The sequence below is a fragment of the Galleria mellonella genome, unplaced genomic scaffold (assembly GCF_026898425.1).
Source record: "Galleria mellonella isolate WM207_F2 unplaced genomic scaffold, CSIRO_AGI_GalMel_v1 utg40, whole genome shotgun sequence".
NCBI classification, from domain to species: Eukaryota; Metazoa; Arthropoda; class Insecta; order Lepidoptera; family Pyralidae; genus Galleria; species Galleria mellonella.
Window position 1 is genome coordinate 2823713 of NW_026442094.1, and position 16330 is coordinate 2840042.

The 16330-nt window shown below is 31.5% G+C and overlaps 2 protein-coding genes across 2 annotated transcripts in view; both read right to left on the reverse strand.

The window, feature by feature from the left end:
* LOC113520291 (glycoprotein 3-alpha-L-fucosyltransferase A) overlaps positions 1-9399 on the reverse strand; it is a 38667-nt gene extending 29268 nt beyond the window's left edge. The window contains exon 1 of the mRNA XM_026905575.3: positions 9093-9399. The gene's annotated coding sequence lies outside the window, so the exon portion shown is untranslated. The remainder of the gene's footprint in view (positions 1-9092) is intronic.
* A 2876-nt stretch (positions 9400-12275) lies between these two features.
* On the reverse strand, positions 12276-14786 carry LOC113520305 (peroxisomal biogenesis factor 3). Its single transcript, XM_052898075.1, has 2 exons — positions 14433-14786; positions 12276-14128 (listed from the first exon to the last, which is right to left on the reverse strand). The coding sequence occupies exon 2, from the start codon at positions 13901-13903 to the stop codon at positions 12782-12784; it is 1122 nt and encodes a 373-aa protein (XP_052754035.1). The 5' UTR covers positions 13904-14128; positions 14433-14786; the 3' UTR covers positions 12276-12781.
* Positions 14787-16330: the final 1544 nt, after the last annotated feature.

Genomic DNA, 16330 nt, shown 5'->3' on the forward strand with positions numbered 1-16330 from the left:
ACTGTCTTTCTTTATTTTAAATACCCATTTGCTATCTATAGGGGTTACACCCTTTGGTAAATCTACAATAGACCAAGTATTATTAATATCCAATGATGAAAGTTCAGCATTAATAGCATCTTTCCAACAAGCTGGTAAATTATCAAAATCATCAAAATGTAAACATTCATCATCAGATTCCATGCACATATACACATGATAGTCTGGAAACTCCTTTATCTTTCTATTACGCAATGGATATCGTTGAGAATTTTCACTTTCGACATTTCCATTACTGTTACCACTACACAATGGATCCACATTTATCACTGACTCACTTTCACTTTCTGATAAATTATCACAGTCTAAGAACACAGGATCACTATCACATGAATTATGTATAAAATCTTTACCTGAACTTGGAACCTGGTCACATGCTTGAGCTGGATCAGCGGTGACAGCCCTTGGGGCCATAGACGATGATGCATGTCCTCTTGTCACTTTCTGAACTTTGCTGCTGTTGACTTCATCAGCATCAGGAATTAAGGATATCACAAAATCATGATTTTTCGAAGATTCCTTCTGATGTTTAGACTGCTGCTCTGTTAAATCCTGTTTAAAAATATCAACACATACTTGTTCTGGTAGGAATTTAACATCTCTAGATAAAACTATCTTTCTGTCCTCTGTCCATATTCTATACCCATCTTTGTCTCCACAATATCCAACTAAGTTTCCCTTTATTGCCTTTTTATCTAGCTTTCTGCGCTTTTGGTCAGGTACATGAATAAAACATTTTGTGCCAAATATCTTCAGATGACTTATATCAGCTTTTTTGCCAAACCATAAACTGTATGGTGTAGATGAGTCATCAACACCTGTTGGACCAGTCCTATTCAGAACATATGCAGCAGTGTTAACAGCTTCTGCCCATAGCTGCTTATCAAAATTATTTGCATGTAGCATACTCCGAGCTGCTTCCATTAATATTCTGTTTTCACGCTCCGCAGCTCCATTCTGCTGTGGGCTATATGGAATGGTCATGCGATGATTAATTCCAAATGATGACAATATGGCTTGCATTTCCTTGTTTATAAATTCTTTACCTCCATCAGTTATTAATTCTTTTATTGTATGACCTATTGTCGTAGCTTCCAAAATAAAGTTCTTTGTTACTTCTGAAACTGCTGTTTTTTCTTTTATAAAATATACTTTTCTGTATTTGGAGTAATCGTCTTTGAATGCAATACAATATCTACTACCTCCAACAGATACTTCAGCAATGGGGCCACAGACATCAGCATGAATAATTTGTCCTGGTACCTGTGCTCTGATATTTCTTGTATGAAAAGGCAAGCGAGACATTTTACCAAACATGCACCCATCGCAAACAATTTTTTCTGCTGGCTGGAATGGAATATTATTCAGTTTTAAGAATTTTTCAACATGTCTAATATTCTGGTGACATAGGCGTTCATGCCAGATATTTAAGTCTGCCGTATGACTACTAAGCATACAATAATTTTCAGGTAATATCACCCTCATCTCCAATCTGTACATATTTCCCTTATTTCTTATTGCAACTGCTTTTATGTTATTGCCATTTTTAAATATTCTTTTATTTTTATCACCTATTTCAATTAAATTATTTTTTAAAGCTGACCCTGAAGAGAATAAATTCTGTTTACAGGTAGGAACAAACCAAGCATCTTTTAAATGACCTTTCTCCCATTTTCCATTAACCAACATTTTTATGTCTATGATGCCAAATCCTACAGCCATCATTTGACTACCATCTCCGAGATAAACTGGAATTGGGTTATCAAATTGTTCATATGAAGCAAAATACTCTCTATGTGAAGTAATATGGTGTGACGCACCAGAATCTATTATCCAGTCCTCTTTAGTTATCACGGTACTATGTGCAACAAAAGCATGTCCATTTGTAGAATCAGATTTTTGTTTATTTTTAAATTTAAAACAATGTTTTTTGATATGTCCTTTTCTTTTACAATAATTACAAACTGGACCTTTATTATATATACGCTTTTCAGTCTTTGCAACTAGAGCGACTTCACTTTCAGGTTTGCTTTCATTCAATCTTTGCTCATGTAAGCGAAGACGTTCCATTAATGTGGTTACATTTCTATCCGATGCAGGGACAGATTCCCATGCATTTTTGAACTCAAGATAGTTAACAGGCAATGTATTCAGTATTCTGTTTAAAAGTAAGGACTGAGGCAAAGTACTGCCTTCATTTTTCAATTCTAAGTTTAATTGAGTATACAGTCTTTGTAACTTAGAGACATGCGTAGCTATACTGTCCTCTGGTAACTTTTTATACGTAAATAGCTCGCAGTACAAAAGATCCAGTCTTCTTTCATTTTTCTGTTCATACACAGCATGAAGAGTATCCCACATTTCTTTCGCACTTTTGCAGGTTAAAATGTGCTGTTTCGGCTCTCTGCCTACTGTTGAACCTATTAAATACCTTGCAATTGATTCCTTTTCATGGTATAATTTGAAAGACTTTGGTTCTTCTCCATCTTTTGGTTGTTGCGCTACACCGGTCACATGGTCCTCAACTCCATGTAGGGTTATTTGTAAGTTGATATCGAATTTCCATGAAATCCAATTACCTTCACCCTCCAACTTGTCCACTGTGATTTTATCTAATCGCACAGACATTATTGACAAGTACCTCAAGAAGTTCTGAACAAAAAAACTTTCAACCGGAAAAAAAAAATGGCGGCTGTGACTTGTGGAAATTGTTCTAGTTTTGTACGAATAATTACAATACCATATAAATGGAAAATCAGGCTGGGCCATAACCTGTTATGATTATTATTGTTATTACACGTCAAATAAATATGTTATTACAAGTCAACTAAATGGATTATTAACGATGGAGAAGAGAAATAAAAAAAACAACCTTTTTCAGTTCTGTCATTGACACACAAGTTTTTTTTTTTTTTTTTTTTTTTTATTTTATAATACCATAAACAAAGTTAGGGTTGCTATATAAAGTTCACAATAAACTATACTTCAACAGTGAGCAATTGTACCAATGTGGAGAGATTTGAAGTCACTTCTTTCCTTTATTTGCCACAGCGTTTATTCTACTCTCCCATACTCGAATACGTGGTAGTGACGCACCTTAATGGCGTAACTTCGAGGAAACACTGATTTATTGTACAAACAAAATAATAAATTTACGGATAGACAGTTATTCTCCTAAAATTGGTAGAGTGCTGGGAACGAGTAGAGAGATAGATTATTTTTTTACGTTATACAAAAATATTTCTTTTTCATAAAGTTTTATGCAAAAATAGAATGTTAATATGCTCAAGACTATAATCTTCAGTGAGGAAATTTGTCAGTTATTCTTATTATTGTGATGAACGTAATGTATCGTCACATGGATTTATTTAGTAGTATACGTTTTTTTTTTTATGGATAAAAATGGTATGGTAGCCCCGCCTGCGCTATCTGGATACGCTGGCGGAGCACCAGTAGTAGTATACGTTTTCCATCACCGAAGAGTTAGTCAGAATTTTCTAGTTATCCACACAATATTTTACTTCGTGTCATCAGATTCAAACTTACAGGATAGTATACCATTAGATTACAATGCTCTTATGTGTTAAATATCCGTTAAATTATGTGCATTCATAATAGTTTCAATATAATTAATTGGAAATCAAAACCCTTTTGACTTGAAGCTCTGTCACATGTTTTTGGTTAACAATATCTAAACTAAAAAGAAAAAAAAACACTTTTTTTTCTTATAAAGAGAAAATTTTTGATTTTTTGTTTTAAATTGCAATGTAATAAACTTGAAAAAATGCTTAGATGACTTAAAAAAAATATCATCCATGGAAAGCTATGAGTTAGGTTGTGTGTTTGAAAAGCTATGAGTTGGGTTGTGTTTAATTTAAAAGAAATCGTGCAAAGCCTGAGTGGGTCGCAAATTGTTGAAAGTCGCAAGTTGTAAAAATGTCAGATTTTTCCTATAAGCAGCATGTAGAGTCACTGGTGAATAGGCGTTTCTCTTTAGGGTTAAAAAAAAATAAGATATGTATAATAATAAAACAACAGTGATTTATAATTAGTGTCTCAAAAATTGTCCTTACATAGGTAAATAACCTTATATAGTAGTTTTTCATTACGATAATTAATTCATATTATATATATTCTTCATTTAAAGTATCTAATAATACATCTGGGGAAAGGGACAGTTAATAATGAAGTTCAGGGGTTCTATTGCTAGCAATTTACCCAGTTAGTTCCATCTCTACATTATCGCTTCAAGAAATTATTGTGGTTAGTTTCTGATGAACACGTTACGACGGGCTATCTGATATTGATTCATCTTCACCTTCCTGGTACTCCAATAACATATAGTGCAGGCGGGGTTACTACTCCATTTCATCCATTCAAAAAATATATCTCCCTTGTAGTCCAGACTTTGTACAACTTGACTTCCCATCTTTTCAATTATTTTTTTTTAAATCTATTGCTACGTGATATCTTCGTCAATTCTAAACTGTATTTCTTAAAATTAAAGATGTCTTAAAACAATTACCAGTTTTAAAAGAATTTAAAATTAATGCTAATATAAGTAGATATAAATAAACCACACAGTATTTTATCTACTTGGAAAAATACCTACAGTACAAATATAATTGAATTATGCAAGATAAGCGAATATTTCACTATCAAGTTAATCGTTACGAAGATAGCCATGTCGGCTGATAAATTAAGTACCAAATTACAGGAAAATGTTCGCACTTTTATGAGGACAACATTTATTTTAGAACAAACATTTATTTTATTAATTGTACTATTATTATAAACTAGTTTTTACTCGCGGTTAAGGCGCCATGGACGATGTAAAAATTTTATTTTGAGTTTACTGACATTACCATTAATCTCACGTGCATTTCATTCACACATACTTCTCCGTTTACCCTTTCTTGACAATCAATGTATAGTTACTATATGCAATACAATTATTCATTAATTCTAATAAATGGTAGTGGGAAAATAAACAAACTCACTTTCACTTTTATAGTTATAGTAAGGATGTGAAATAAAGATGTTTCAAAGAATACTAGCCAAGCTTTAAATTTGCATGGAATTTGTTATACAGGCGAATCAAAACTTTCTAATTGGCAGTGTAATCGTGGAACGTAGCCACAAAAAAAGTATAGACGAATCGAGACCTTTTTTTGGAAGTCGAAAATTACGTTAATAGCGCAGCTAATATTTATTTACTGATTCTCAAAAAGTCGCCATAGCAAATTGATTTCTGACTTTCTAATAAAGTAGACTAAGTAAGTACGTTTTATGCTTACTAATATTTGTACTGTACCTATCTATTTACTTATATATACCTAATATGTCATTTTTATTGTTGTTATTTAACCGTTAAGAGTTGAATAATATTCGGAACTAGTTATGTAACTAGTTCTTTTGTTTCCATAAATTTCAAAATTAACATTGTTGTCAAGTCTATTGTCCATATTGCTTTTATATTTTCAAGGTTTACTTACTCATATATATGAATAAAGCCGCATTCAAATTGAGGTGAATCCCTCGCGGAATGCGTACACGATCCATTTTAGACAGTAACATGTATGATAACAAACTATGTAATATATCATGCCACTTTGAACACAGCGTAAAATAATAGAAAAATGACAAATAATTTAATTAATCATTTATATTGGACAAGAAAAATAGAGAGGGCACTTATTTGATATCTTTTAGGTATTATTTATAATGCGGTTAGAAGTTTATTATAATTGGCTAGTTTAAAAATAAAACCAATTTTGTTTTGTAGTGTGAACGTATCTATAATTAAAATTGTTTCGTTTGCCACTTGTCTACGGTCTGTCTGAGTTATAGTTGACGCAATTCGATGCGTGCGAATCCCTTCCCACGTCCCGCGTTGGATTCGGATTAATTTGAGTACTTTACATGCCATAGGTGTTTAAAAATCTAAGTGCTTCCGCTCTAGTGCACTGTAGGAAATTTAACGAGTACATACCTACCCATATTTACCTTACTTCGGCGTCGAGTATAGTTAAAGCCTTTTTGTTTTCTTTGACTGATTGACTTTTACTGTTTATAAACAGTAAAAGTCGAAAAGAATGAAAAACATGACATCTTTGAAAAAGAAAAAAACAACGTTCTTATAATATATTTATATTATAATATAACCATTTTGTTATATTATAATATAAATATAATTTATAGATATTCTTTATTGCATTAAAATATACAGTAATAATAACAAATTAGTAACAAGCAAAGGTGAACTTATCTCTAAAATAGTTTACTTTCAGTCAACCTAACACAGTGGCATAGGAAGTAGTGAGTATAATGTATTCGCTAACCCGGCAAACGTTGATTTTTTTCTTATCGAAATAAAGAATTCTACATTACAAGTTGGAGCAATCAACAGATATTTACAAAATTTCATTACGCGGGATGTGATTATAAGGGTGTAATTTGATAACGTGGATTTCTATTGTAAATTGTAATTTAATAATTCTAACTCTAATATTTGTAATAAAATATAATTTAAATACACAAGATATTTGATTATTTTTAAATATACTTAAACGACAAAATCTTTAATTGCTGTATTTTTGTATCAATGACTCCCTCTATTTTAGTATGTGAAATAATTAATTAAGGTTAGGATATGATGGGGCTGACATATTTTTATAGGACAAAAGCATCTCAATAAAAATTAATACAAAAAAATCTGTAATATGTATGTATTTCGGAAATTGTCTTTGATGTTTGGTAAATTTAATTTTTAATAAACACATTCCTAAAAATATTGTGCGCTACGGATCCATTTTTAAATTGGGTTGGTGCGATGTTATGTAGCATTGAGTTGGACTTTTATATTCATAGAAGTAAAAACTAATACTACAATGATCTTCCTGATCTAAACTGTGAGCATCCTACTAATTTAGAGGCCTTAAATTGATATTGATAAATAATGCCTGATATTTTTATATTCGAACGCTTCCATAGCGCATGTGTATATAAGGAATTTTTTTAGATCGAACGTGCTTGTGACGTAAGTTATCTTTAAATAGTATAAAACAAAATCACTATCCGCGTCTGTTTGTTTCTCCGCTTACTTGTAAACCATGCAACAGATTTCATGGTTATTTAAATATTTTTTTACGAAAATTTTGGATGTATAATACATAATATATATTTGCACAAGTAGATAAAAGATACACTTGCGTGAAGCCTAGGCGGGGCGTTAATAAATAGGTATATTAGAATGGAACAATGCACTCTACTTTTTCATTCCTAGATGTTAGATGAAGACAATAATAAAGAAGAAAAACATGAAATAAAATGTTACTGAATAGTCTGTCCAGTTTGGTATAATAGTAAGGTAATGTTATTCTTATCCTAAATGGAGATCAGTAGTGATAATGGAACCTATACCTATCATTAGTCTTATACAAAGAATAGACAATGTCTAATTTGGTAGTTGTAATCAAAATGTTTTGCTTAAATCTTATAATAACGTCACCGGAGGTCGAGAACGTTTGAATAAGTAACTGAGTAAATATCAACAAGGTAACATGCACATTATTGTCGCATAATCGATCCGTTATATTCTCTACTCTTGATGTACCTACATACCTAACTTAATCTAATCAGCTTATAGTGTATTAGAAACTGAATATATAAATAGGTACCTATATATTGGCGTAGATTATCTTTATGATATAGTAAATAAAAAATGATTAGTTCCGTTTCGTGATTGAAATTGTAACATACCTGCACCTCATGCATTGACTTAGTGTTTTAGGGTATGAAATTTTGGGTTTCGTGTATTTTTTCTGCTACGGCTAAAATTTTTAATAAGCTTCATATTTTGCCTTTAGTGTTTTTTTATGCAACTTATAATAGCAAACAAGCTGACGGCTCATCTGATGGTAAGTGGTAACTGTCGCCTATAGACATGAGCAGTACCATAAACACAATAGAGTATACTGTTTCGCCCATGATACGCTCCATGCGTTGCCATTCCTGAGGACTCGGGTATTATTTTTCTGTACCCTGTATATTCACTGCTATATCCCACCCTTCAAACCGAAACACAGCCATGCAAACACAACTGCTGCACGGCATAAACACGAATGGGACAGAGGTGCCCAAGTAAACGACTTTTGTACATATACCAGAGGGAGATGTATTCCCTCTGGTATATATTTGGATATATATATATATATATATATATATATATATATATATATATATATATATATATATATATATATATATATATATATATATATAAATCTATTTATGATTATGGTTTTATTTAATAAATATTATCGTGAATAAATATATTTTTTATCGTAATACATGAAATTGTTAATTCTATATCGCAACCATTACTTATATCAAGAGCGTTTCGTATACGTAATAGCTCAAAATCTCCGGATCCTATTCAACCTTAGGTACTTTAGGTTGCGTAAGTAAGATCCGTAGTTGTGAGTTTCGACTGGACTAGATTATGTTGAGAAATCAAAATAAATAAAGCCTTACATCTAGGTATTTTTCTGGATATTATTCTACGTCGTTTGTGATTCAGTATTCCCTAAGTTATAATATACCTATCTACATAAGTATGATACCGCTTATGATTTATGATAAGTTAGATATAAACAAACAATTTAAAATAATCATGAAAGGTATAAAATTATTTGGTTTAATGTTTGTTGGTTTTTATTACCATTTAATGTATCTAAATATTTTTAAGTATTTATTAAATATATCAAGAAGAAAACAGTAACTAAGTATTACAAAATTTAAGCATTTTTTCTTAATCTATATATATTTTAATACTTTATTTAATATATTTATTAACTTTGAGCAAATATATTTATTATCACATAATAATAGAAGTATCTAGTTTAAGTGTTTAAAATTAATAGAATAAACGGTAACGGAGTTTAATTTTCACTATGATATCATAATATTGACTGTTGGGAAATGCATTGAATATAATTAATTAATTCATATAAATAATATCATATAAAAAATATCAATAGTGATTTACTTACACAAAATGCGCACTGCACAGCGGTTGATAAGTGATAAGAGTGCACACAGATGAGAATAGTGAAACTGTTGGATAGTCCTGTTGAAACAAAACCTTTTGTATTTTCCACTAAATGTGATTTCACGTCAAATTTCAGTCACGGTGTTCAAAGTATATAATACGGGTGTGTGGTATACATTTGTGCGTCGATATTTCGATTTCGATAAGGCGAGAGAGGCGCGCGTTCGCCGAGGTCTATCGGGTTATTGGCGGCACGGATGGAGTGCGCGCGCAGGTCGCACCGCGCCGCCTGCCGCATATCCACGCCGCATTGAGGGCCGCCGCAGTTGATGATTGTTATGCTGATTTACATCTGATAGTTCAGTAATTCGCAACACAAACAAAATATATGAAACAAAATGATTTCAATAATATTATTTTATTCAGATATGGGAATAATGTGGATGAAATTGGCTAAGTAACTACAGCGCGATAGAATCTAGCGATTGTCGGACCTGGGAGTTGAAGGAGGATATAATGAAATGGTGAAGAAGAAGAATCTATGGTCGACTATTTACCTCCTGTCGTGAACGGTTTAAGATAAAATACGATAACACAATGTGATGGCAATTAATGATCAAGTGGTAATAATGGTCCATAATTAGTTGGTGTCAAGAAACAAGCCAGTTCATCAGTTCAGTGTCTCGCACATTTATTTATAACGCGGAAATCTTTTTCGTCCGGCTGTCACGCATTGCGATAGGCGACATCCAAAACAATGTTTATTTTAACTGACACTGCTTTGATTAATCCCATAATTTAGCCGAAACTGACTGTCCCTTGCGTTGAATTCGTGGCCCAAATAGCGAAATCACATATCTTTTTTTAGCGGTCCGCAACGCTCGTCGGCGTCGTAAGTAGCAGATAGAAAGCATATTGGTTAGGTATGGCTTAGTAATTTATAATACGACTAATCCTAATGTTTACATATAAAGATAGGAATCGCTTATAAGAAGATACCTATTTATAAATTATAGTACTACATAATTAATTAAATACTTAATTAAGGAAATTACTTGTAATTCTCATGTTTTATTCTATTAGGTAGCTATGTAAATGATAATAACGTCTTTGAAATACTCGCAGATAATACATGTTTATTACGATCAAAGATACGATTTTTATACTTAATTAAAATCTTGTTTATTTTAATCAAATTTATTTACCTAATTACTTTTCTTAAAGTCTAAATTATTTTTTTTTATCGTAAAAATTGAGAATTGATTAGCGTTACGAAATTAAAATACCCAGTTCTTGACACTAAATTATGGTTTTCTCATTAATGTCGCCGATGTTTTTTTGTCTATATTTAGGCCCAACTATATTAGTGGCTAGGTCACTTCCTGATTTGTCTTTTTGGTATCGTTTTACGCAGTAAGCTCTACATTTATTATTATTATTTTTTATACTACGAAGGTGGCAATTAAAGATACAGCTCGTCTAATGGTAAACGGTCACTGTAGCCTATGGATGCTTGCAACACTAGGGGTATCATATGCGAATTGCCAACCCTGAATCAATCTTAATACGGTATTTATTATTTGGTAGGTATATATTTGATATGAAGGTATTAGAGATGCATTTAGGAATCTAGACAACTCATTTATATAAATAATTAATAATTTATTTTATTATTTTTCTTCATTTATGTAAAGCTGTTGCGTTTCGGTTTGAAGGGTGGGATATGGCGTGAATTTACAGGGTACAGAGGAATAACATCCGAGTCCTTAGGAATGGCAACGCATGGGAGGTATCATGGGCGAAACGGTACATTCTGTTATGTCGGTTACCATTTTCCATCAGGTGGGCCGTCAGCTTGTTTGCCATTCTAAGTTGTATAAAAAAAAATAAAGCCCGATCTAGAGGAGGGCCAACCAAGCAAAATAAGTTTACAACTTGTAGATGTGATCCTCTTATTTAATGTTTTAATTTTAATGTTTTAATTTCATATCATAGGCGAAACAGTATACTCTGTTATGTCCATGGTACTGCGATAGTTACCACTTTCCATTAGAGGGGCCGTCAGCTTGTTTGCCATTCTAAGTTGTATAAAAAAAAAGAAATATACAGTTTAAAGGATTAGAAACTGGAGTGATAAATGGCTAGTCACAATGATAACTGGATGGGAAAGAAATGTTCTTTATTGACGACTGATAAGCAATCGCAGTTTGGGGACGCCCGTCATGAGAATCAAGGGTTGATTTTAAGTGTTGCAGAAGTTGATGGATCCTTGGCATTCCAATTGTGATGCAGTATAAACGTGACTTATGTTCAGCATACTAAGACATATTTTTAATTAAATAGCAGCATTTTCTTATTAATTTTTACTAACATGGAATAATGACTTGCTTTTTTTAGTTTGAAAAGTCTTGTTTGAACCTTTGACAACTGAGGGTTACCACTTTCCATCAGGTGGGCCGTCAGCTTGTTTGCCATTCTAAGTTGTATAAAAAAAAAAGAATTGTTAGTAATAAGGATTCAGAATCTCTATTACTAGCAATATATCTTATCAGGTAGACTTCTGTGTGGTTTTCCTGGAAAGTATCATGGTTATTCTTGTTGAATTCATCAAGATTGGTTAACTGACCTGCTTTCATCCTCATATACCATCCTTCACTAGTACCCCGCCAGTTTATAGCGATAGTGCAAGCGCGGTTACCATTCCATTATCATGTATTAAAAAGAAAAATACTGACAAAAGTGACATATCATCTATACTGTTGTATTGGGAGTGACAAAACAGGGGAATACGTTTGTATGGGGAAAACAGTGCTCAAGGTTCCTTTTAAGGCTGAAATAATGAGTACTGTATATTACGGGATTATATAGTGGTTGTTGTAATAATTTTCCATTAGGTGGGCTGACAATTTGTCACAATCGGTAGGAAATTTTTTTTTTTAAATGTCTTTATTCAAATCATCTTTATTCAACAAAGTAATAATGTCTGTGTAATGAATGTTATTGTATTCAAATATTAATAATATGAGAATTTTTATCTTTTAATACATTTAATAGCTCCACCAATAGTACAATAGAAAAATTTATGAAAACCTCTGCAAAAGAGGTGCTTCCATATTAATACAACATAAACAACAAATTTTCATTAGAAGTCTACCAACAGAGTAATTTAAAAAAGACATCATAATGGTAGGTAAACAAAAGTTTTTAATAACTTTTTTCACTATCACTACATAATAAAGCAGAAATGAAGTTTATGTTATAACATCACTGGTACATCCATTGGGATTGGAAGTAAGCTCCATATAGTCATGTAATTTAGCATACATATCGTAAGTTGTATTTTTTATTCTAGTGAATCAATATGTTACCATAACGTAACTTCTTAGGCTCAACTAATGAAATGTAAATATTTGTGTAATTTAATTTTTATTAATTTCCCCGAAATGCTTTATAATATAAAAAAGAACTTAACACCTCACCTAAACTAATAGTCATGGGTATTATACAAAACTAGATCTTGAATAATTATCATGAATTACTCTAAATATAAGTATGTATATTAAAAGCAACATGTTTCAATATATACCATTGAATCTACAAAATAAAACTAGAGCTACAACAAATCACCATAAAATATTTAAAGGTTTAACTATATGTATACATTTATATGAGCTCAATGGGCTTATAATTTTATGAACTACTACTAAATACTTCATAGATATTTGCACCTAACAGTTTCAATTTTTCATTAAGTATAAGTTGCTGTGTTAATAAATCTGGAATGTTAGTATTACCCTTGCATGTGTTCTTGGTAATTAGCTCATTGACCACAGGGATCAATTTGACAAAATGTAATTCAACTTTATTTACATCCACAAAACCATCTGGAGTTGCCCCTAATTTCAAAGCTCCATTTGTTATTACATGTTCATCAATCTCCAAATGGTTCTTAGTTGTTGGAGGTGACTTGTTCACAAATAAGTTTGCTATTTCATCAATTACAGATGAAAAGCTTCGACTGACTGAGGACATAGCAATTGATGTCACTTCATCGCTCTCCAGTATATCCATTGTCTCTTTTACCATGGTGTCCAGTCTCGCTTCATTTATCTCTGTATGACCAACCAAGTAATGTACCATTTTCTTTACAGGATCACCATCTATAGTATCAGTACATAAAATAGTTTGTATAGACCAAAACAATTGTTCCACTTCTTGTAGGGTAATTTTCTTTTTTAGTGAAACTGGTTCTACAACTCTTTTCACAGCCTTTTCAATTTGTTTCACTAAATCTTCTACACCTTGACCAACAAAGTGATGGCATAAAGATAAGTATCTTGCCTGCAAATCACTATCTATAAGTGGGTCATCATCATTTACAGAATCTCTGTAAAGGTAACCACCAACTATGTTTAGCTGAACCCTTAATGTCACTTGTAATATGCTTAGTGCATATACAAGGACACATATTCTTGTAAAAATCATTAGTTTCAATTGTTCCCATAGTGCCAATTTATTTTCAGGATTTTCTTGCAATTTTTGAACTATTTCTTCTGTATTTAATAATCCTAATATACTTTCAGAAACAATTTTTGATAGAGAAAGTATAGTTTGATTACATGTACGTTCAGTACTTTCAAAGTGTTGTTTTTTACGGGTCATTTCAAAGAATTTTTTGGCTTCTTTTTCTTGCCATTCTCTTAGTTTTCTCTGGGCATAACTTGATAAAATGTACAATCCTCCAAATACTGCACCCGTAATAATGAACTTCCTTTTGTGCCGGTGCAAGAAATTTCGAATGCTAGAAAACATGGTTAATTTAATGTGAAACTTACTTTTTTAAAATTATTGAAAATCAAGAGGAGCTTCAGAGCGGTATTTAGTGGTGTTCATTAGACGTTTAGTTATAAATGTTGTAGCGTCAATAAATCTTTCAACACAGTTCATTATGCATACTTCAGTTTTTGAATCAAGACGCTTGCTCGGAGAACCCATACATGTATCCCAACATGTATCTGTTAAACCATGTACCAGAACCTGAAAGTCAGTAATAGTATTATTGTATTACTTTGTTTTGTAAAAGCAAAAAATTGATTTTTTTCTAGAAACTATTGTGTAATTACTCTCTTTATTTAAAATAGTCGTGTGTTACAAAAACATTTGGTCAACAGATTACATTACATTAAGTCATAGTGATTGACAACGACATAGATCAAAGTTCAGTTAGACTTGGAGAATAATAATTAACTTAATGATAAAAATGAGGCCGATGTGATTTCCGATAAATGTATTTAAGTTTCAGTTTAACAGTGTTTTAGGTTAAGAATACAAAGTTTGTAACCTGAAAACGTTGTTTCTGCGTTTCAGCTAGTATGAAGTCTTGTAATTGTGGATCCACGCTTTCTTTATCGTTCATAATCAGCACGATAGTAAATACTTAATATTGTAGTACCTTGAAAAAAATAAAACAATTGAAAAAACTCAATAACCATGGATTTCCTAAGCCCATTGACAGAATTACAATCTTTTTAGTCAAATGATTAAGTAAAAATCTATAATGGTTGGGTGGAAAATGATAGAATGGAATTAAATCAATGAAAAAGATTATTTTTGATAGTTGAATTCTAGTTAAAGAAACAGAGGTAATTTCAGTCACACTGACAAATATCGTTGACTCTCGACCACAGAATAGTGTCGATTGACTAAGCCTTTGTTTACAGAGTACAGTTTTATTTTAAAAGTAATTTTAATTCCTAAACCGTTTTCCAGAGGCAGCACTAATGTTTATACCTTAAACGCTGTTAAATCAGCTACCGCAATATCGATTTACAATAACGTATTTACTTTTTTAAATACAATTCACAGACATGATACAATGTGTCAAGAGGCTTGGTTAAGGATGCATATACTGTAGTTTGTAATTCATGTGAGATTAAAGTTTTCAAGGCAAAATATTACATTTCTCTCCTGCAGGTAATAACCAAATACGTGCATATTTATTTTTAATCTTAACATTACACTAAAGGCTACCTTAAGATTGAAAGTACATATATAATAATGTGCATATATTATTAAGAGATATTTTTTAAAAACGCAGTATAAGTTTCTTTAACTTTAGACCGTCGACGTTCCCCATAAATCTCAACTAATAAACCACTGACATAGCTACCTACAATATTTTTAATCTACATATGAATGTCTGAGTATTATTTATAATCTAAGATTTTAATACACATATTTTTTTAATTGTCATTAGTGATGGGACTCGAGTGATTTTTTTTCACTCGAGTCACTCGGTACTGATAATTTACTCACTCGAATGCCACTCGAGTGAAGATAAAACTCGAGTGATTTTTATTGACTCGAGTCACTCGGAATATAAAACTCGAGTGACCAAAATTTTAAAATGAATAAAACAGTATTAATTTTACATAGAAAATGTGTATTCATTTTCTCAAAAAAAAATCTAAACAAAATGTAAAAAATAGAATTTTCCTTCAAACTAAACCTGTCATACATAATCAAGAAACCTCTTATATCAACTATCAGTCAAATTAAAATATTATACCATAATCTACTACTAATAAGTTCTAATCCAATTTAATTTATTCTAACAAGGAACTTTCATGAGATCCAAATATAAACAGTTTTATTATGTTCTTACACAATTTATGTAATAATATACGTGTTTTAAAATTAATTTAAATAAAACTTAAATAAACTCAACAAAAAAAAAAAAAAAATGTATCTTTAATGAGATAACAAATTTAATTGAAATTGGTGTAATAACTACTTTAAAAAAATAAATTGATCAATTTTTTCCCTACCAAACGGCTTCGATAATATCGACTTCAGCACACTTGCTAAAATAATAGAAGAATGTTTCTCCGTAACCTCTTTAGTAGTAACAGTTTGCGAAAAAAGTTTTGAATTATAAGTATTGTAATAGTTAGGTATGCTTTATTATTGTCAGAAGTCCATAAATCTGTTGTAGCAGCCGTATATTCAACTAAATGTAGAATATCTACAATTATAGTGCGTGCGGCATGATAAGCATCAGGAAGAATTTTCTCTCTTAAAAGTTTCCTGCTACCGCGGGTAAACTTGTCACAATTTGAATTTCTCACTCAGTTCGGTATAAACCACTCGAGTGGTACGAGTCAACTCAAGTCACTCGTAATTCGAGTCGACGCGAGTCACTCGAAACTCGAGTCGTCAAAAATTTAACTCGAGTACATG